At 38.7% G+C, this 23,178-nt stretch overlaps 1 protein-coding gene across 5 annotated transcripts in view; it reads left to right on the top strand.

The window, feature by feature from the left end:
• The window catches only part of SLC30A9 (solute carrier family 30 member 9), a 73,696-nt gene that overhangs the window by 13,370 nt on the left and 37,148 nt on the right, over positions 1 to 23,178 (top strand). For 3 of the 5 annotated variants that reach the window (XM_027103073.1, XM_027103071.1, XM_027103074.1), the window contains 5 exons: positions 9,831 to 9,893; positions 12,216 to 12,315; positions 14,432 to 14,524; positions 14,875 to 14,975; positions 22,388 to 22,446. In XM_027103073.1, coding sequence (XP_026958874.1) covers positions 9,831 to 9,893; positions 12,216 to 12,315; positions 14,432 to 14,524; positions 14,875 to 14,975; positions 22,388 to 22,446 — 416 coding nt within the window. Of the gene's footprint in view, positions 1 to 9,830; positions 9,894 to 10,186; positions 10,221 to 12,215; positions 12,316 to 14,431; positions 14,525 to 14,874; positions 14,976 to 22,387; positions 22,447 to 23,178 lie in introns of those variants that run through there. The other 2 variants (XM_027103072.1, XM_027103075.1) reach the window with 2 other exon arrangements.

Below are 23,178 nucleotides of genomic sequence, written 5' to 3'. Positions count from 1 at the left end.
AGATTTGTTGGGCTTCCTGGATCTGAGAATTGGCATTTTTCTATCAATACAATTCTGGAATTCTGTGATTCTCTGTCACTGTCCCTTGAAGTATGTATTACCCCCTCTCATTTCTCTTTTATCTCCTTTTGGAACTCTAGTTAGAAATATTTTGGATCTTCTTGCTTTATTTTCCATGTCTCTAAACCTCTCTGACATACTTTGTATTTCTTCATGTTTCTGGCCTAGATCCTGGGTTATTTCCTTAGGCCTACCTAGTTCACTAATTCCCTCTTTAGTTGCCTCTAATCTGCTGGTTGGTACATCTGTTGGGTTTTTAATTTTAATGATTATATTTTTCATTTCTAGAAATTACTTCTGTTTTTCATCTTGCTTGGTTGGTCTCTTGCTACTGGCTTATGTTTTCAGACTTCTTTATTATTAGGCGTATTAAACATAGCTATTTTATAATCTGGGACTGAAAATTCTGCTCTCTGAAATCTTTTGGTTCTTACTGTATTATCTTTTTCCTCCGTTTCTTGCTCTCATTCATGATGCCCTATCTGTTTTTAAACTGAGAAGTGTTCATTTTCCATGTAGTTTTATATCTTGGAACTATTTGATGTCTCTTATTGAGGATGTGTTCCTGCATAGAGAGTTTGCATTTGCCTCTGTTAGCTGCTGGGGACACAACTTGGGACCACATTAAATTAAAGTCAGCTGGGGTTTCCCTGGTGGCGCAGTGGATGAGAGTCTGCCTGCCGATGCAGGGGACACGGGTTCGTGCCCCGGTCCGGGAGGATCCCACATGCCGCGGAGTGGCTGGGCCCGTGAGCCATGGCCGCTGAGCCTGCGCGTCCGGAGCCTGTGCTCCGCAACAGGAGAGGCCACAACAGTGAGAGGCCCGCGTACCGCAAAAAAAAAAAAAAAAAAAAAAAAATTAAAGTCAGCTTAAGATTTTTGGACCACGTTGGTAGCATGAATCCAGACTATAAACTTGTGTGAGCTGCCTTATCCTTAGGATTTTCAGGGGAGTTTTTCTCTTCTCCACTATGTGACACCAGAGTAGGTGCAGGCTTGCTTCCTTGCTATCCCCTTCTCTGTGTGTTTTTTCTAGGTCACAGTAATGCCAGGTGTCTAGCTTTTTTTCTGGGTATCTCCTGTTAGACTCTCCATCTTTAGCAGAACCTAGTTTTATTCTTTGTTCTCCCATGCCACTTGCAGCTGTGGAAGTAGAATCTCAAAGAATGTAAGCTTCAACAGAAATCATCAGGGAAAAAACTGGCTTTGGTCTGCTCTCTTATTCTACAGAGGTCCTGCTTTCCCTTCATTTTTGCCCTCGTCACATCATTTTGCTAGCTTAGCAATGCATTTGAAGAGTTTTTTTTTTCCTAGTCTGCTGTGCAGCATTAAAAAGAAGTCCTTGGGGCTTCCCTGGTGGCGCAGTGGTTGAGAGTCTGCCTGCTGATGCAGGGGACGTGGGTTCATGCCCCGGTCCAGGAGGATCCTACGTGCCGCAGAGCGGCTGGGCCCGTGAGCCATGGCCGCTGAGCCTACGAGTCCGGAGCCTGTGCTCCGCAAGGGGAGAGGCCACAACAGTGAGAGGCCTGCGTACCGCAAAAAAAAAAAAAAAAAAAAAAGAAGTCCTTTATTTATTCATTTATTCATTAATTTATTCAAGGAGTATTTATTGAGCACTTTTTATATGGCAGCAAATGAGAATGACTCTCTGAGTTTATATTCTCTTTATTACTAAAATAGAAAATTAAGCAAAAAAAGTATAGTAAGTACTGTGATAGAAGAAATACTGTGTGCTGGAGGGGCACCTAACTGAGTCTTGAGTGGTTGAGGAAGGTTTCCATAGGAAATGATATCTAATTAGTGACCTGAAAGTAGGCATTGGTGTGATGAATGGTGGAGAAAAAAGGTAACACTGCAAGTAACTTAGTGTGTCTAGACTAGTGAGTAGAGGATCTCGTGGTGGGGTTGGTAGTTTTGAAAGTACTAGGGGTGAAACTCAAGAGGTAAACAGTAGTCAGATTAGGGTTGTGTTTAGGAGTTTGGGCTGTTTTTTAGGCAGTGGGAATCTATTGGAGTATATTAAGTAGAGGAAGTACTTAATCAGATTTAAGATTTTAGAAAGATAACTAGATGCAGACTGGAAAACAGATTGCAAAGGAGGGAGACTGAAAACAGTAATACAAATGAGGCTGTAGTCTAGGTTAATGTCAATGATTTTTTTTAAGGGAGTAGGTGAACGCAAGAGATTTAGGAGCTGAGTAATTAAGACCTGGCGATTGAATTTGGGGGACTGAAAGAGAGAGGGTCAAGTAAAGGACAGTGCATGGTTACTGGATTGGATTGGGTGATTGTGTTGGTGATTTCATTGATTTCTAAAATTAAGGGACTTCTCTGGTGGTGCAGTGGTTAAGAATCTGCCTGCCAATGCAGGGGACGTGGGTTGATCCTTGATCTGGGAAGATCCCACATGCCGCAGGGCAACTAAGCCTGTGCGCCACAACTACTGAGCCTGTGTTCTAGAGCCTGTGAGCCACAGCTACTGAGCCTGTGTACTGCAACTACTGAAGCCCGTGCGCCTAGAGCCCGTGCTCCGCAACAAGAGAAGCCACCGCAATGAGAAGCCTGCGTACTGTAACGAAGAGTAGCCCCCACTCGCCACAACTAGAGAAAGCCCGCGCGCAGCAACGAAGACCCAGCACAGCCAAAAGTAAATAAATAAAATAATTAATCTATAAAAAAATAAAATTAGGAATACCAAAGCTGGAGTATATATTAATGAGAAGGTGAGGATTCATTCTTGGACATCTGAATCATAGGTGCCTCTGGGGCATCTTAGCAGATGACTAGTAGGCAGTTGGTTATACTACTTTTCTACTGTGAGACATGATCTTTTGGCTGGATTAGTGCAGTAGCCTCTCCCGGGGCTCCTTAATTCCACTCTTACTTTCTCATTATATTTCAGCCAAACCAGTCTCCTTTTGGTTCTTAGAAAATACCAAACTTATTCTTGTTTTAGGGTGTGTGCTCTAGTTGCTTTTCCAAGATGCCCTTCTTCATGTGGCTGACCGTTTTGGTCATTTACATCTTTTTAAAAATATAAATAAACTTATTTATTTATTTATTTGCTTAATTAATTAATTTATTTATTTACGGTACGAGGGCCTCTCACTGCTGCGGCCTCTCCCGCTGCGGAGCACAGGCTCCGGACGCGCAGGCTCAGTGGCCATGGCTCACGGGCCCAGCCGCTCTGCGGCATGTGGGATCTTCCCGGACCGGGGCACGACCCCGCGTCCCCTGCATCGGCAGGCGGACTCTCAACCACTGCGCCACCAGGGAAGCCCTATTTTTAACTTTATTTTTGGCTGCGTTGTTTCTTTGTTGTTGCGCGCCGGCTTTCTCTGGTTGTGGTGAGCGGGGGCTACTCTTTGTTGCGGTGCGCGGGCTTCTCATTGCGGTGGCTTCTCATTGTGGAGCATGGGCTCTAGGCTCGCGGCTTCAGTAGTTGCAACACGCAGGCTCAGTAGTTGTGGCTTGTGGGCTCTAGAGCACAGGCTCAGTAGTTGTGGTGCACAGGCTTAGTTGCCCTGCGGCATGTGGGATCTTCCTGGACCAGGGCTTGAACCCATGTCCCTTGCATTGGCAGGCGAATTCATAACCACTGCGCCACCAGGGAAGTCCTGGTCATTTACATCTTAAATGACATGTCAGCTCTGCACACCCAGTCAGTCTTTAATATTATACTCATTTTAATTCTCTGTGTAGTTAGCACTTATTACTGACTGATATTTTCAGTATCTGCTTTATTTTTCCCGCCGTTTACAAGCCTCGTGATAGCAGGAACTTCAGTGCCTAGAGCAGTGGCTTGCCCATAGTAGGGGTTTAATATTTTGTAAATAAGTGAATGCATAGAGTTCTAACCTGGGGTTAGAGATTTAGGAGTTATTAGCTACACCCAGGTGGTAACTGAAGTCATGAGTGTGTTTGAGACAGTATAGGGAGAGAGTTTAGATTGGGGAGATAAGAGCTAGTACAGAATCCCCAGTGAGTAAGGGACAAGTGGAAGAGGAGGAGCTTGCAAAGAATACTTGAGGAGGTGCAGTCTGGAGAGGTAAAAGAAAAGCCAAGCAGAGTATGGTGTTAGGAGAAGAGAGTATTTGAAGAAGAATAATAAACATTTCAAGACTGTCTTTCCTATAGTCGGATGTCTTTCACAGGGAAGATTTTACAGATTCCTTGAGAAACCTGTGTTTATGTTTATGATGCCTGTTTTTCATCCTTTTCCCTAAGCCTCATCTTCTTTTGGGCTTACTATGCAGTTTTAGCCAGTTTCTTCTCTTTTCCTTGTGGTGATGGAGAGCTGCTGGGGTAAATATTGATTGAGAGTTTGATATTAAAGGATGAAGGAATGGAGGGTGTCATGAGTTCCTAAGTTCCAGAAATAAGCATATTTATTAGAACATTGAAATGGGAGAAGAAACAGATGATGAAATAATATAATTAAAGGTAAAACATGTTATAATGCTTTTCTGAGATGAACATCGACTCAGGCAAAAATATTTAATGTTGGTTCCACTATACAGAAGGCTTGAAATTGAAATCTGTGACTAGGTTTCTTTTTTCTCTGCTGACTGAAATTAAGATGTTAGTTTATTTTATTATATTCGGAGTACATTGTTTATTGATTGTTTTATTTTGGGCTCAAGTTTTCAGAATTTGCTTAGGCCAAATTAGACCTTGTTAACCATCAGATAGACAGCAAGTAATTGCTTGATTGAAAGATAATTTGTATATTTAAGAGTTTGAGATCGACTTCTGAATAATTCAGATCACATGATAAAGTCAGAAACAGCTCATTAAGAGGCAGAGACTTGCTAAGGAATCCTTAAGTTTTTAAGGAGCATTCAAATGTTTTAAATTTTAGTAAAATCAGTTTTAATTTTGCTAATGACAGCAGATGTGTGGCAAACAGCCAGGGCTTGAGCTTAAAACAAACTTCTAGAGATATTCATGGATAGAATGTCTGGTTACTTATTGAAATCATAAAGATTCTACTCCAGTGATCCAGTGTAAGTTTATTAAGATGGTGGTGTGCAAAAAAAGTATTCATATATGTGTTTGAGCCATTTACTAGCATTTCTTGTTTGTGATTCTTTTTTGCTGCACTGGGTGGCTTGTAGGATCTCAGTTCCCCAACCAGGGATTGAACCTGGGCCATGTCAGTGAAAGCCCAGAACCCTAACCACTACGCAACCAGGAACCTCCCTGTGATTCGTAACACTATATAATTAGTAATGTCTAGACAGTTTGTGGTGAGAAGAATATCCAGAAGTATCAGTTTTAGGGCTTCCCTGGTGGCGCAGTGGTTGAGAGTCTGCCTGCCGATGCAGGGGACGTGGGTTCGTGCCCCGGTCCGGGAAGATCCCACATGCCGTGGAGTGGCTGGGCCCATGAGCCATGGCCTCTGAGCCTGCGCGTCTGGAGTCTGTGCTCTGCAACGGGAGAGGCCACAACAGTGAGAGGCCCACATACCGCAAAAAAAAAAAAAAGAGTATCAATTTTAGAGCAACTTATTTTATGTGATTTGTTTGAATGACTTTGATCATTGTAGAAAGGAGGGTTGTCTGTGAAACTTTAGACAGTAGATTTCAGTTGTTCAGACACTAGGTGAGTGTTGAAAGCTTATTATTCTACCACTCTGTCCCTTCACTTTTCTCTGCCCAGGGCTGTATTCCCCAAAACAAAATTTTTAAGTAATTGATATATAGATTCTATAGATAAAGATACTTTAGAATTAGTTTGCTGTGTAGGTAGACAAAAATAAAGTATCAGTTATTTAACTGATCAATGTCAAATGTTATAAGCCATAGTTATTAATTAATTAAATAGAAGTGTTTTTAAGCCTTTTTTTTTTTTTTTTTTTTTTTTTACTAATATGCCAGCATAACCTACTTAGGATCTGATGAATAGTTAAAATAAAGCCTTTTGGGATTTTCTGCACATTTTGGTTATCAAAACATACCATGTAGGAAGCAACCTAAGTGTCCATCAACAAGATGAATGGATAAAGAAGATGTGGCACATATGTACAATGGAATATTACTCAGCCATAAAAAGAAACAAAATTGAGTTATTTGTAGTGAGGTGGATGGACCTAGAGTCTGTCATACAGAGTGAAGTAAGTCAGAAAGAGAAAAACAAATACCGTATGTTAACACACATATGGAATTTGAAAAAAAAATGGTTCTGATGAACGTAGGGGCAGGACAGGAATAGAGACACAGACAGGGGCGGGACAGAATAGAGACACAGACGTAGAGAATGGACTTGAGGAGTACTCATATTTTGAAACACAAACTGGCAGAAATAAAAGCAGAACAAGGAAATCTGGGAAAGAACCAACTATAGAGCTTACAAATAAAAGTGTGATCACTAAAGTAAGAATTTAATAGATGAAGTAGCCATAGTCAAGTAGAATTAGGAAATTGAAATTCCCCCTGAATGAGCATAGGAAAGCAAAAAGATCTTCCAAGAAAATGAAAAAGCTTTAAAAAGGCATGAAGCTCTAGCCTATATTTAATAGACATTTCAGAGAGAGAGAGAGAGAATAGAGAAATGGTGTAGAAATTATGTATAAAGAGATAATGGATGAGAATTTTTCAGAATTTGAGAAAAACAAGGATCTTCGGATCAAAAATACACTTTTAGTACTAAACAGGGTAAATGAAAAGAAACCCATAGATTTCAAAACTGAAACAAGAAACAACCCAACTTAAAAGTTGCCAAAGAGAAAGTCAGCCTGCTATCAGTACAATTGTTGCTCTCTTGAAGTAGACTTTTTATCTGCAACAATATGCAGAAAATAGGGGAGGAGTGATTTGGAGTAATAGCCATGAAAGGGTAAGAGGAAAAATAAATGTTACCCTAGAATTTTATACTTGTCTAAATAATCATTCTAGAGGGAAGGCAAAATAAAAACATTTCACATATATAAAGATGACTATCATTTACTACTAACCTACCCACATTAAAAAAAAACTATTCAAATATGTATTTCCATAAGATGCAGAGTAAACTCAGGGAAAGAAGCGTTGGGATATAAAAGGGACAGTGAAAAGCAAGAAGTGATAAAATGTGTTGGAAAGTTAATTATTGATAGTAAAAATCATAAACATTTTATATTAAATGCTACAATTTTAGTCAAGAGTAATAAGATAGAAGAAGTTTTCAGTGGTTAAAGGTTTTTTTCTTGTTCAGAGGAAGGTAGAGATGGGGAATAACAGATGGTTAGAAAGATTTATAGGAAAGTATGTATGTTAAATTTCTAAATGGAATCATGAAAACAGTAGAACTATAATCTTATAAATTTGAAACCAGCATGGGCGTGGGGTGAGAGGAGGATATAGAAAACTTTATAAATCTAACAGATGGCAAGAAAGGCAAAAGAAAAATAAAAGCAAAGGAAAAAAAGGATGGTAAACCGAAGTCAGACGATAAGGTGGCAGAAGTCTAAATCAGGTAACCAAGTAGTCAGTCAGCTTTCATGGTGTTGCCTATCATTTATATATACTCATATTCTAAATATGTAGAAATGGTTCATTTCCATCTATTTCATCATTTCCACCTCTATATAAAATAAAATCAATATTTCCTTGATTCCATCCTCTTTTCCAGCTCTTACTGAAAGTCTAGATATTGCTTTCACTTCCTCATCTCCCATTCTCACCTCAACCTGTTGCTCTGTCCCTACTCTTCCTGCTGAAACTGCTGTTGTCAGAAGGTTGCCAGTGATCTTCATGTTGCTGATCCAGTTTTCACTTCTATCCTCTTTTCCCAAAAATACACAAATATCTACTTATAAATCAATTATTATTTTAAACATAGAGGTAATGTAGGAAAGTGGTTAAGAGAGGAGACTAATCGAAATGACTTGGGTTTCAATCCTGACTGTGCTTCCATGTTTAAAATACTAGCTGTGTGACTTTGAGGGAAGTTCCAAAACTTCCGGAATAAGATGAAGATAATAATAGTACTTACCTCAGAGCAGTTTTGTGAGGATTAAATGAAATAATGCAGGTAAAACACATAGTGTACTGTATGTGGCACATGGCACATACTTAGTAAATGTTAGCTATTGTTAATAAGCTCCAAAATGTTATATTATTGAATGAAGATATGATAAAAGGTTTTAAGGGTGAGATTTTTATTACAAAATATTTGATACATATAAAAGAATACATGCTATGTATATGTAAGTTAGAAAGCATAATAAAATCAACGCCTGGGAATTTACCACCTAACCTGAGAACCTTGCATTCTTCTTTTTAAAACCTTTTTATTTTATTTATTTATTTATTGTTTATTTGCAAGCTGCATGCGGGCTTCCTCTAGTTGTGGGGAGTGGCAGCTACTCTTCATTGCGGTATGCGGGCTTCTCATTGCGGTGACTTCTCTTGTTGCAGAGCACGGGCTCTAGGCACGTGGGCTTCAGTAGTTGTGGCACACGGGCTCAGTAATTGTGGCTCGTGGGGTCTAGAGCGCAGGCTCAGTAGTTGTGGTGCATGGGTTTAGTTGCTCCGCAGCATGTGGGATCTTCCCGGACCAGGGCTCGAATCCGTGTCCCCTGCATTGGCAGGTGGATTCTTTTTTTTCTTTTTTTTTGCGGTACGCGGGCCTCTCACTGTTGTGGCCTCTCCCGTTGCGTAGCACAGGCTCCGGATGCGCAGGCTCAGCGGCCATGGCTCACGGGCCCAGCCGCTCCGCGGCATGTGGGATCTTCCCGGAACGGGGCACGAACCTGCGTCCCCTGTATTGGCAGGTGGACTCTCAACCACTGCGCCACCAGGGAAGCCCGAGGCTATCATCTCTTCATATGTTTATTGGTTATTTGTATTTCCTTTCCTGTGCAAGTTTGTTCTTGTCTTCTGCCCTTATTTTTTCTAATGGGTTGTCTTTTTGTTAATAGATCTGGAGGAATTCTTAAATATTCTTGATAGTTATCCTTTGTTGATTATATTTGCTGGATATATCTTCTCCTATTTAAGTCATTAATTTACCTGGAATTGGTTGTTTATGGTGTGAGGTAGATTCCAGTTTTCTTTCATTAAATTTTTTGGAGGGGAGGGAGTTGTACAGTTGTTCCAATAACCACTTAATCGTCATCCTTTCTTCATTGAATAGTATCTATAGAACAGTTTTGGGTGGAAGAATCGACAGCATGTGCCCTTGTTTTAAAGTGATGCATCTAAATTTTCACCATTGAATGCAATGTTTGTTATAGGTTTGCTTTACCCTTTAAGGAAATTCCTTTTTGTCCTAATTTTCTTAAAAAGGTTTGAAACTTGCATGGGTGCTGAATTTTATTAAATGCTCTTTGTTTAGCTCCTGAAATGATTCTATAGTTTTTCTCCTTCAATCTGTTAATGAGGGGAATTAATAGCTTTTCTAATGTTTAACTACTCTTTCATTCCTAGGATAAATCCAACTTGGTCTGTGATAATATTATCTTTTTTTTTTTTTTTTTTTTTGTGGTACACGGGCCTCTCACTGTTGTGGCCTCTCCCCTTGCGGAGCACAGGCTCCGGACGCGCAGGCTCAGCGGCCATGGCTCACGGGCCCAGCCGCTCCGCGGCATGTGGGATCTTCCCGGACCAGGGCACGAACCCATGTCCCCTGCATCGGCAGGCAGACTCTCAACCACTGCGCCACCAGGGAAGCCCATGTGATAATATTATCTTTTTTATACGTTGCCAGATTGTCAGCTAATATTAATTAAGTTTATAGGTTTGTATGAAAACAACTGCTTAATATCTTTTTAAAAATGAACTTTACAGCAGAGAATATTGGTGCAGAACTGAAAGCTCCACTTATTAAGCAAGAACCTCTCCAAGTAAGAGGTAAATATATTTTATTCTATTTTTTATTATAATGGTGTTTTGAATTAAATATATAAAGTTAGTTTATATAGAGCTCTTTATAGTTATAAGGGTATGTTCATTTTTCTTTAAATATATTGACCATAAGGATTTATTCTATTTATAAACTAATTTTCTACTGAAGTTTACTTTGCATTTTAGTCTTAAATTTTATGCAAGTTCTTTTTTCAAAAGCCCAAAGAAAGGAGTAATGGCAAATAAAAATCATCAATTGCTTTATCATTTTTAGAAAAGTAATGTGATTAATAAAGAACAAGAGGCCAACACCTACAGCTTGTTCAAATCCAGGTAGAGTTTGGACATTCTTGTCTGATTTCCTTTTCTGGGAGTGATTCAGTGATTCAGGAATTCTTGTTTGCAGCTCTCTTCTTTATAACGCGCTATGGCTTCCATCTCCAAAGTAGCATGTTTCATGGAGGTACTAACTCTGTGATGAGGAGCACCATGGCTTTGGCGTCAGATGAAAGTGGATTCAATTTGTAACTTCAGGACATACTAGCTGTATGACTTTGGGCAGTTTACTTTATTTCTCTGAGCCTTAGTTTCCTCCCTATAAGATTGTGCTAAAAATGGGACTTCTTTTCTAGGATAACTTTGGAGATGATAGTGTACAGTCACAATTAAGACTACTTAATGTTGTCTTACCATCAGTAATCTGGGCTAGGACAGGCCAACAGGGATTTCTAGCTACTTTGAAGAAATTATTAAAAAGTAATGTAAAAAAAAACCTAATCTTTTTTTTTTTTTTTTTTTTATAAATTTATTTATTTATTTATTTTTGGCTGTGTTAGGTCTTCGTTGCTGTGCGTGGGCTTTCTCTAGTTGTGGCGAGTGGGGGCTACTCTTTTGTTTTTGTTTTGCGGTACGCGGGCCTCTCACCGCTATGGCCCCTCCCGCTGCGGAGCACAGGCTCCGGACGCGCAGGCTCAGCGGTCATGGCTCACGGGCGCAGCCGCTCCGCGGTATATGGGGTCTTCCCGGACCGGGGCACGAACCCGTGTCCCCTGCATCGGCAGGCGGACTCCCAACCACTGCGCCACCAGGGAAGCCCAAAACCTAATCTTTTTGAAGAGCAATGTAATTCTCCTCTCTGATCCAGAGAAGTTTATTTGGACTTAGAATTTTAGGATTTTTAGAGTAAGGTAGTTTAGAGAAACTCATGCAAAAAGAAACCTGAACTTCTTTATATACTTTTTTTCAAACAAGGTTTTGGTTTTTATATTGAACTTTATTTTTGAAATGTTCTTGTTAACTATTATTTGTGCCTTTGATTTTCATAGTTCGTGTGTTATTTTAAGATTCTTTTTACCTACTGTAGTGATGGATAATTTTAGTCTTAATTTATTCTTACAACTTGTAAGTACAATAGAAAACTCAATAGTTACTAGACATTAGAATAGAATATGAAGTGGCTAGGTAACAATTTTCAGAGGTTTGCTTATGTTATTTGTGTTTTGTGACCAAAAGTCTCACTATAAAAATGAACAGACCAATGTTGACTGTAATTTTTAATTCATAGACTATAATTGATGCCAAACTGGTATTTTATTTTATTATTGATGTCTCTGGCTTTTTTATGAACAGGTTGATACTTGATAATAGGAAAAATTTAGAAGCAGTATTTTACCTATAGTCTATAATTAACTTCCTATAATTTTTAACTGATAAAAATGTTCCTTATAGTTACTTCATCTTCGTTACATTATGTGAAATTGCCCAATGACTTTCAGACTTTTTTGACTGCAACCCACTTAAGAAATACTAATGATCTAGTATATATATAGATTACTATATGTAACTGAAACAAGTTTTCACAAAAAGTGCTTGTTCTTCATTATGTGCAGTACTCTTTGATTACTTTCTATTTTCATTTTTTATAAAATGCTGGTTTCACCAGTGTTTGTAAAACACCGAACCAACGTCTAATTTTTTTATTGAAACTTCAGTTCATTTTCATTTAGACCCTAAGCAATTTAAATTGTACTAGTACGATTTAAACAGACCAGTAATACCTATATAAAGTATCCTTTAGACAAAGGGTTGACATTTTGTCATCATTTACTGATGAACTATGGAGATAAAGCTGAGTGGGTACAAGTGTAATTCTGTCCTGTTCTGTACTTGGAGTAAACTTCTTTTTTTCTGACGCCATTCAGTACATCAGGAAAAACAGTTTTCTGTGGAATTCATTAGTGAATCCACTTAAAACTCAGCATATGTTCATCTTCAAATGTGACTTCCAATGTACATATTTAGTATGTTTTCCTATATTTTTGGTTTTAGTCAAAGCAGTCCTTAAAAAGAGGGAATATGGACCAAAGTACACTCAGAATAATTTCATCACTGGAGTCAGAGCAATGAATGAGTTCTGCCTCAAATCCAGGTACGGTAATTTTTTAAAAATGGGGTAGTTTGTTCTATCTAAATCTAAATAACCAGTTATTTCCTAGAATTTGTTAACCCGCTAACATCCATGTGGAAACTTTACCATGGTTCCTTCCTAAATTGAAGAAGTATTTTTATTCAGTTAAAAAAATGTTACAATTTTGGGGCTTCCCTGGTGGCACAGTGGTTGAGAGTCCTCCTGCCGATGCAGGGGACGCGGGTTCGTGCCTCGGTCTGGGATCCTACATGCTGCGGAGCGGCTGGGCCCGTGAGCCATGGCCGCTGGGCCTATGCGTCCGGAGCCTGTGCTCCGCAATGGGAGAGGCCACAACAGTGAGAGGACCGCGTACCGTGAAAAAAAAAAAAAGTTACAATTTTTAGCTTACTAAACTGAAGGCTGCTCCAGCACGAGCAGTTCCAGTGTTTCTTGGCTCCTTTAACTCAAAAAGGTAGGTTCTTCAATATCTTTGTGTCACACAAGAACCTTGGGAGTTTATTGTTATGTTAATATGTAGTAAAACTATCAATAAGTTTATTTGCATATTTGTATAACTTTAAAATTTTGGTTTTTTTGGTAAAGCAGTTTTATTATGTTTATGTTCACACTCCAGCTGTGATTCACGTTGAGTATAAATTATTTTCCTTCTCTCTGGTATCTTGTTATTAATTTTCTTGTAAGTAAAGAGATTTAGTGAGGTATTTTCCACAAATTTAAACTTTTCCCCCTCTTTTGTGTGTTTACCTAGAAAAACCATATTTATGTGCAAGATATCTTGGTAATTTCGACATCAGATGATCTAGCCTCCCCCACCCCACCCCACCCCCAGCCCATGGTCATATGATCTATGGTATAATATCAAGAAATAAGGATTCCTGTAATCAGTTTTATAACTTCCATAACTATTGAAACAACAACCAATTATAATAATGATATAAAACTATATTCTGTTTCACATACAACAATTTTGTGAGTTAAGTAGGTTAAGTATTGCTATCTCCACATTATAGGCCAGGGAACATAATAAAGAGTGATGATGTAGCTTATTTAGTGAGTCAGTGACAGAGAGGGAACCAGAATATATATCTTTTGTTACTTGGTCCAGACTTTTTTTTTTTTTTTTTTTGTGGTACGCGGGCCTCTCACTGTTGTGGCCCCTCCTGTTGCGGAGCACAGGTTCCAGACGCGCAGGCTCAGCAGCCATGGCTCACGGGCCTAGCTGCTCCGCGGCATGTGGGATCTTCCCGGACCGGGGCACGAACCCGTGTCCCCTGCATCGGCAGGCGGACTCTCAACCACTGCGCCACCAGGGAAGCCCCAGACTTTTTTTTGATGTGTGATAGTTGATTGTTAAACTTACTTTATTTTATTTTTACTTTTTATTTATTTATTTTTTGACTGCACCACGCAGCTTGCAGGATCTTATCCCTGACCAGGGATTGAACCAAGGCTACGGCAGTGAGAGCCTGGAATCCTAACTATTAGGCCACCAGGGTACGCCCCAGATTTTTATTTATAGGTCTTTTCGTTGCTATTACAAACTTTCCTTAGGAAGACCAATGATCAAATTTACCATGACTATTTAGCAGTGACTTGATGAATGTATTAACCTTTCAGAATTTAAGAGAAAGGAAAATAATTAAATAGCATGAAATTGACACATATTCTTTATAACTTGGTATCTATGAATGATATTACCACTTAGTATTAATCTGGATATAAACAAATGACTGTAAATTTTAAATTTAAATTCTTAAATAGAGGGATAATACTCTAATCCATGTTCTTTCCACTTTTCACTTTCTTTCTTCATACATCAGACATTGCAATGGTGTGTCCCTAGCAGATAAAATGCAAGCACTAATAAAGGAATTGACTCTCTACATATTATGTTATGGTATCTATATTGAGCATCAAGAATAATTCTTAGTGTTTCAACTGTCTCTAAGTCACTTTTGTGTACAAAATGTCATCTTTAAACTGCTTTTTATAGGCTATACAGATTTAGCTATTAAAATGAGGATCAGTGTAGTGGCTTTTATCTGCCCTTAATCCTTTTAAGTACATGAACCATATGAACCTTGTCTGAATAAATTCAACATATTTCTTTCTTCAGTGATCTAGAACAACTTCGAAAAATCAGACGACGAAGTCCTCATGAAGATACCGAGTCCTTTACTGTATACTTGAGATCAGATGTGGAGGCAAAGTAAGAATATAGTTCTTTTAGAATAAAAATGCAAGCTGAATTTGGGATTAATAAAAGTGTATTTTAGACAGACTCAGAATTTTTAAAATGACATGTTTTAAAAGCAGAATATTTTTACATTTCTAAATTTATCTGAGAGTTACTAGTATGTACTAATTAGCAAAAAAGTCATAATTTATGAGAAAATTTGCTGTTGAATTCACTCTTACTGTTTAGATTTCATTTAGAAAAATTTAAGTGCTTTATATTTTTCCTAAAGGACCTTATGCTTTGTTGTTAAATTCTCATATAGTTTTAGTTATCTAGATTTAAATATGATTATAATAAAGTCATTAAAATTGTCATTGTTGGTGGTCGTGTGTACATAGATCTTTGGAAGTTTGGGGAAGCCCTGAAGCTCTTGCCAGAGAGAAAAAACTTCGTAAGGAAGCAGAAATAGAATATAGAGAAAGTAAGTATATTAAATTTAAAGCTGAGTTAACTGAAAAGCAACTTGTAAGTAAGACTTGTGCCTATAATAACTATGCCCTCCCTAGTGGTTGCCCACCTCTTGGCTTTGGCTTTGTTGCTTCTAGCAAATACCAGTTTTCATTTTGGGATTCAATTATTTTATAAAAACAGTATTATTTGTTTTCTCCTCTATAGCTTTTTAAAGATCATGAGAGCAAGCAAAGGTAGTTTGTGGTTTCTATAAGATATATGAATATTAAAACTTAGGGTCTGATTTGAAGATTGTACCTGTTTAAAGGTAAATCCTAGTTTCTAAGGGGTTTTGGCCTCTCAGAAGAAGCAAACAGCTGTTGAGCATCTTTATATTCACAGGTATGCTAAGGAGAGCTGCACTTAAATCCACAGGAATGAAATGTTTAGTTTCTTTTTTTAAAATTTGTTTTTCAGTGAGGTAACATTGGTTTATAACATATATTTCATGTGTACAACATTATATTTCTACTTCTGTTTACCCTACAGTGTGATCACCACCAAAAATTTAGTTTCCATCTGTTACTGTACAGTTGATCCATTTTACCCATTTCACCCTCAAGTAACCACTACTGTTTTCTGTATCTACATTTTTGGTTTGCTTTGGATTGTTCATTTATTTCATTTGTTTGTTTGTTTGTTTTTTATATTCCACATATGAGTGAAATCATATGGTATTTACATCTCTCCATCTGACTTGTCTCACTTAGCAGATGGTAAGAGTTCACCTTTTTTATGACTGAGTAGTATTCCATTGAGTAAAAATACCACATCTTTATCCATTCATCTGTTGTTGGGGGCTTAGGTTGTTTCCATATCTTGGCTATTGAAAATAAATGCAACAATGAACATAGAGGTACGTATATCTTTTCTAATTAGTGTTTTCATATTCTTTGGATTAAATACCCAAAAATGGGATAGCTGGATCATATGGTAATTTTATTCTTAATTTTTTGAGGAATCTCCATACTGTTTTCCTTAGTAGGCTGCACTAATTTGCATTCCCATCAACAGTGCATATGGTTTTCCTTTTCTCCACATCCTCACCAACACTTGTTTTTTCTTACCTTTTTGATACTAGCCATTCGAACAGGCGTGAGGTGATGTCTCATTGTGTTTTGATTTACATTTCCTTAATAATTAGTGATGTTGAACATCTTTTCATATTCTGTTGGCCATCTGTATGAAAAAATGTCTTTGGAAAAAATGCCTATTCAGCTCCCCTGCTTTTTTTTTTTTTCGTGGTATGTAGGCCTCTCACTGTTGTGGCCTCTCCCGTTGCGGAGCACAGGCTCCGGACGCGCAGGCTCAGCGGCCATGGCTCACAGGCCCAGCCGCTCCGTGGCATGTGGGATCTTCCCGGACCGGGGCACGAACCCGTGTCCCCTGCATCGGCAGGAGGACTCTGAACCACTGTGCCACCAGGGAAGCCCTCCCCTGCATTTTTTAATTGGGTTTTTTTTATTGTTGTTGTTTAATTGGGTTGTCTGTATTTTTTGGATATTAACCCCTTATCAGATATTTCATTTCTTTTCCCATTCATTAGGTTGGTTGTCTTTTCATTTTGTTGATGGTTTTTTTTGCTGTGTAGGAGCTTTTTAGTTTGATGTAGTCCTGTTGGTTTATTTTTGCTTTTGTTTCCCTTACCTGAGGAGGTATAGCTAGAAAGATAGAGTGAAGACCCATGTCAGAGTGTACTGCTGCTTATGTTTTCTTCTAGGAGTTTTATGGTTTCAGGCCTTACATTGAGGTCTTTAATCCGTTTTGTGTTGATTTTTGTTTAAGGTGTGAGATAATGGCCTAGTTTCATCTTTTTGCATGTAACTGTCCCATTGTCCCAATTTTCCCAACTAATGAGTTGAAGAGACTGTCCTTCTTCTATTGTATGATGTTTGCTCCTTTGTCATAAATTAATTGTCCATATATGTGTGGGTTTCTTTCTGGGCTCTAAATTCTGTTCCACTGATGTATGTCTCGTTTTCTGCCAATACCATGCTGTTTTGATCACTATGGCTTTGTAATTTAGTTTGAAATCAGGGCATGTGATACCTCCAGCTTTATTCTTTTCTCTCAGTATTGCTTTGGCTATTTGGGGTCTTCTGTGGTTTCATAAAACTTTTAGAATTTTTTGGTTCTATTTCTGTGAAAAATGTCCTTGGGGTTTTGATAGGGATGTGTTGAGTCTATAGCTGAAATGTATTTTTTTTTTTTTTAAATTGGGGTATAGTTGTTTTACAATGTTGTGTTAGTTTCTACTGTACAGCAAAGTGAAGTATAGTTCCCTGTGCTATACAGCAGGTTCTCATTAGTTATTTTATACATATTAGTGTATATATGTCAATCCCAATCTCCCAATTCATCTCATTCCTCCTTTTCCCCCTTGGTGTCCATACATTTGTTCTCTGTGTGTGTCTCTATTTCTGCCTTGCAAACAGGTTCATCTGTACCATTTTTCTAGATTCTACGTATATGCATTCATATACAATATTTGTTTTTTTCTTTCCGACTTACTTCACTCTGTATGACAGTCTCTAGGTCCATTCACATCTCTACAAATGACCCGGTTTCGTTCCTTTTTATGGCTGAGTAATATTCCATTGTATGTATGTGCCATATCTTCTTTATCCATTCGTCTGTCAATGGGCATTTAGGTTGTTTCCATGACCTGGCTATTGTAAATAGTGCCACAATGAACATTGGGGTGCATGTTTCTTTTTTTTTTTTTTAATACATTTATTTATTTTATTTATTTGTTTTTGGCTCCTTTGGGTCTTGGTTGTGGTGCATGGGCTTCTCATTGCAGTGGCTTCTCTTGTTGCCGAGCACGGGCTGTAGGCACACGGGCTCAGTAGTTGTGGCTCGTGGGCTCTAGAGCACAGGCTCAGTAGTTGTGGCACACGGGCTTAGTTGCTCCATGGCATGTGGGATCTTCCTGGACCAGGGTTCGAACCCATGTCCCCTGCATTGGCAGGCGGATTCTTAACCAGTGCGCATCGGCAGGCGGACTCTCAACCACTGTGCCACCAGGGAAGCCCTATTTTTAGTTTTTTTAAGGAACCTCCATACTGTTCTCCATAGCGGTTGTATCAATTTACATTCCACCAACAGTGCAAGAGGGTTCCCTTTTCTCTGCACCCTCTCCTGTAGCTGAAATGTTTACTTTTTTTTTTTTTTTTTTTTTGGCTGCACTGCACGGCTTGTGGAATCTTAGTTCCCTGACCAGGGATTGAACCCGTGCCCTCTGTAGTGGAAGTGCAGAGTCCTAACCACTGGACCACTAGGGAATTCCATGAAATGTTTACTTTTTTTTTTTTTCTTTGCGGTACGTGGGCCTCTCACTGTTGTAGCCTCTCACGTTGCGGAGCACAGGCTCCGGACGCGCAGGCTCAGCGGCCATGGCTCATGGGCCCAGCCGCTCCGCGGCATGTGGGATCTTCCCGGACCAGAGCACGAACCCGCATCTCCTGCATCGGCAGGCGAACTCTTAACCACTGTGCCACCAGGGAAGCCCGAAATGTTTACTTTTGATGAAAGAAATACATGTGGGGGTCAGGGAGCCCCAGAATTGTGGTATCACTATTCAGTTAATGGCTTCCATTACAGGTGCTAATATAGGATATGATGAAATCTTCGAGTAGGGCGTAATCCATTGGGGAATTAGATACTTGTACTACAGTTACAGTTCTGTTACTCTGTGGAACTGAACGGTAATGTGGCAGGATTAAAGTAGAGATAGACGTGCTAGTATTTGCAAAAATTAGACTTTTTTTTTGGTCAGGCTTTATTTAGGAGGATTCTGACTTCTTTAACTATATTTCTAAGTTCTGCATAGGACCAAGGCTTAAAGGTGACAATATTTCCTTCTCATGAGTTGGTGAAATTTCTAGGTGGAAATTATGAGACAGTTGTGGTCAGTAGCACAGGAAGAAAAGGGGTTGGGAGAGTGTTTTGAGTGTGTGAGTGTTCAGTGTCAAGAGGGACAGCAGTGGGTAGGAAGGAGATCAGGAGATCGGAAGAGCATGAAGAAGACTTGCAGGGAAGAAAAGAACAAAGTAGGCAAAGTCGTAGTGCTCAACTTCACTTTGGCCAGTGGAAACATCTCACATTGGCTCCGAAGTCCTTTTGTCATAATCCAGGTACTGTTGTAGCATCCTTGCTTTTAGGTACAGTAAGATGTTTCAGGTTTATTTAGTATATTTCCTGCCCCAGATTGGGAATCAGCCATTTCTAATAGGAGACACTTTCCTTTTAATAGGAAATAAAATTGAGAGACCTGTGGGCATTAGGGATACTCATTCTTAACAGGTTGATGTATTTTTAAGGTCTTTTCAGTGGACAGAGCTAGGAAGTACTTTTTGTTTCTTAAGAAAAAACACATAGGTTATAACATTGTTTCTTTTCTTTTTGTATCTCTTACACTGAAAATCTTATTTCTTAATTCATTAACATAATTAATTACATTTTTGGTTTGTTCTTATGTGGATATACACACATATAGAGAGAATACAGTGTAGTTTCAAACTAACAGGATCGATATTGCTATCAAGGTGTTTTAAGATTTCTGGGTTTTTTTTTGTCATCATTATATATCCCACGAGGGGTATATAGTCAGATGTCTAGGCTTTAAAGTCACTTTTAATTTCTCATTGTATGGATAAACCATCTAACAGATGTAAAATTAGCTTCATTTGTTTCATTTTGCTTTAGATTTTGAGAAATTATTTTTATTTTATAATTTTGTAAAATGTTTACACAATTCCAAAGCGACCTTTACCAGACAAAACACTTCAGAGAAGTTTAGCTCCCATCCCTGTCTTCTCTACCCTACTCCCTCTCTCTAACATGGGTAACTGTTTAAAAAATTAGTTTGGGGTCTTTCCTGGTGGTGCAGTGGTTAAGCATCCACCTGCCAATGCAGGGGACATGGATTCAAGTCCCGGTCTGGGAAGATCCCACATGCCGCAGAGCAGCTAAGCCCGTGCACCACAGCTACTGATCCTGTGCTCTAGAGCCCGTGAGCCACAGCTACTGAAGCCCGCGCGTCTATAGCGTGTGCTCCATAACAAGAGAAGCCACCGCAGTGAGAAGCCCGCACACCACAACAAAGAGTAGCCCCCGCTCGCTGCAACTAGAAAGCCCTGCACATCAACAAAGACCCAACACAACCAAAAATAAATAAAATAAAATAAAATTAATTAATTAAAAAAATTTAGTTTGGGGGTTATTTTTTCCCTTTAAAAATTGCAGGGCTTCCCTGGTGGCGCAGTGGTTGAGAGTCTGCCTGCCGATGCAGGGGACGCGGGTTCGTGCCCTGGTCCGGGAGGATCCCACATGCTGCGGAGTGGCTGGGCCCGTGAGCCATGACCGCTGAGCCTGCGCGTCTGGAGCCTGTGCTCCACAACGGGAGAGGCCCCGACAGTGAGAGGCCCACGTACCGCAAAAAAAAAAAAAAAAAAAAAAAAAAAAAAAATTGCAATAAAATAGCATACATACTGGTAATTTAGACTCCCCTTTTCATAAATAAGGCATACTATGCATACTTTCTGTGCTTGCTTTTTTTTTTTTTTTTACTTGATAATATGTCCTGGAGAATATTCCATAGCAGGAAATAGAGACATTTCTTCATTTCTTTTATAATACTCCATTTTGGGGAGTACAGCATAGTTTATTCAGTTATTTCCTCCTTCTGTCATTTCCAGTTTTTTGCTAGTAAAATAATGATACCATGAATAGCCTTGTACATATATTAAAGGAGATATTTAAAGTACAGAATTTGAGAAAGCACAGTAATAGAAAAATATTTTTTCCTGTATTTTTAAACTTTGAGCTAACAATGAAGAATTGGTTCTTGTATTTTTTAGTTAATACTGAGAAGAGACTCTTAGCAAACTGCCTTTATCTCATTGCAAAAATACAACATAAAATTTATCATTTTAACTTTTTATGTGCACAGTTCAGAAGTGCTAAGTATATTCACATTGTTATGAAACATTTCCAGAAAATGTTCTTCTGGAACCTTTTTCATCTTGCAAAACTGAAACTATACATGTTAAACAATTCCCTTCTCCCTCTCCCTCGAGCCCCTAGTAACTACTATTCTTTTTTCTGCTTCTATGAATTTGACTACTGTAGATACCGGACATAAATGGAATCATACAGTATTTGTCTTTTTGACTAAGTTATTTCACTTAGCATAATGTCCTCAAGGTTCATCCATGTGACAGGATTTACTTCCTCATAAAGTCTAAATAATATTCCATTATATTCATATACCACATTTTGTTTATCCATTATTCGTCCATGGATGTTTTGGTTGCTTTCACTTCTTGCCCATTGTGAATGGTGCTGCTGTGTGCTGCTGTGAGTTTGGGTGTGAAAATACCTCTTTGAGACTGTGCTTTCATTTTTTTTGTGTATATACCCAGAAGTGGGATTGCTAGATCATATGGTAGTTTTTATTTTTCCAAGAAGATGTTGGGGGTAAGAGTTTTATTAATTAATTAATTTATTTTTGCTGTGTCCGGTCTTCGTTTCTGTGCGAGGGCTATCTCTTGTTGTGGCAAGCGGGAGCCACTCTTCATCGCGGTGCACGGGCCTCTCACTATCGCGGCCTCTCTTGTTTCAGAGCACAGGCTCCAGAAGCGCAGGCTCAGTAGTTGTGGCTCACGGGCCTAGTTGCTCCACGGCATGTGGGATCCTCCCAGACCAGGGATCGAACCCGTGTCCCCTGCATTAGCAGGCAGATTCTCAACCACTGCACCACCAGGGAAACCCCATATGGTAGTTTTTAATTGTTTTGAGGAACCTCCATGTTTTCCATGGCAGTTGCAATATTTTATAATCCTACCAACATACTCAAGGTTTCCAATTTCTCTACATCCTTGTCTATACTTGTTACTATTATTATTATTTTTTTGACTGTGCTCTGTGGCGTGCGGGATCTTAGTTCCCTGACCAGTGATCAAACCTGTGCTCCCTACATTGGGAGTGTGGAGTCTTAACCACTGGACCACCAGGGAAGTCCCTATACTTGTTATTTTCTGTTGGTTTTTTTGTTTGTTTGTTTGTTTTTGATAGTAGCCATTCTGATGGGTGTGAAGTGATACCTCATTGTGGTTTTGATTTGCATTTCTCTGATGATTAGTGATACGAGCATCTTCTCATGCACCTGTTGGCCATCTGTATATCATCTTTGGAGAAAAGTATTCAAATCCTTTGCCTGTTTTTTAATCAAGTTGCAAATTCAGATTTCTTCTAATAACATTTTTGTTGGTAGCTAGTAGAAGATGATTTAACATAGTCTTAGAATAATTGTGTTAATCTAAAATGTGACTGATAAGAATATGTATGACCTAAATGTATTGTGTAATTCTTTTCTTATAGGGCTATTTAGAAACCAAAAAGTATTGAGAGAATATAGAGAGTTTCTGGGAAATACCAAGGTAAGGATATCTTTCTGTTAATGTTATGTGTGTATGTGTTGCACAGAAAATCCTAGTATCAGTCCATGGTGAAAATCTAGCATGTCTGTGATCCTATACCAAGATTTTCTTAAGTAGATTGTAATTTACTGAATTACAGTCTCTTTGCTTCTGTCTGTTTTTCTTAAAATTAAAAAAATTGGGACATAAGTTCTCTTTAAATTCATAACTGTGTTATACACATAAGCATATAGATATAGATGATTTATTTTGTTAGATTTTTAGCAAGATTTAGCTCTTGTATACACCTTTAATTTCCTTTATTCTTTTTCCTTCTACTCTTAACCTTGTTTAACATTCAAAGTGCTAATCCTCTGCTTGTACCCAAGAAGCTCAGCCCTTAGAGGAGAAAATTGCACAGCCATTTTGATGATTTTTTTTCTTTATTATATAAGTGTACAAAATCTATGGACACTCAATATTTGTCAGTCTTACTAAACTTCCATAGTACATTCACTCTTCCATTCTGTGAGATACTTACTGCATACCTTTTCCTCTCTTCCCAAACTTCCTGCAGACTCGCTTTCCCTCTTCAGCTGATGACCTTGTTTTATATTTCATTGAAAAAATCTAATCTGATAGAAGTACCTTATCTTTCCATTAGCAGACTTACTACCTTATTGACAAGTGTGCCAGGATAACTCTTTTCCTTTCTATCAGAAGGAAATTAATACTGGGACCAGTACAGAAAGT

This window comes from Aethalodelphis obliquidens, unplaced genomic scaffold (assembly GCF_003676395.1).
Source record: "Aethalodelphis obliquidens isolate GAN/ISIS:26980383/991018 unplaced genomic scaffold, ASM367639v1 scaffold6, whole genome shotgun sequence".
NCBI classification, from domain to species: Eukaryota; Metazoa; Chordata; class Mammalia; order Artiodactyla; family Delphinidae; genus Aethalodelphis; species Aethalodelphis obliquidens.
Note: the sequence above shows the minus strand (reverse complement) of the source record. Positions and strands in the feature narration are given on the sequence as shown.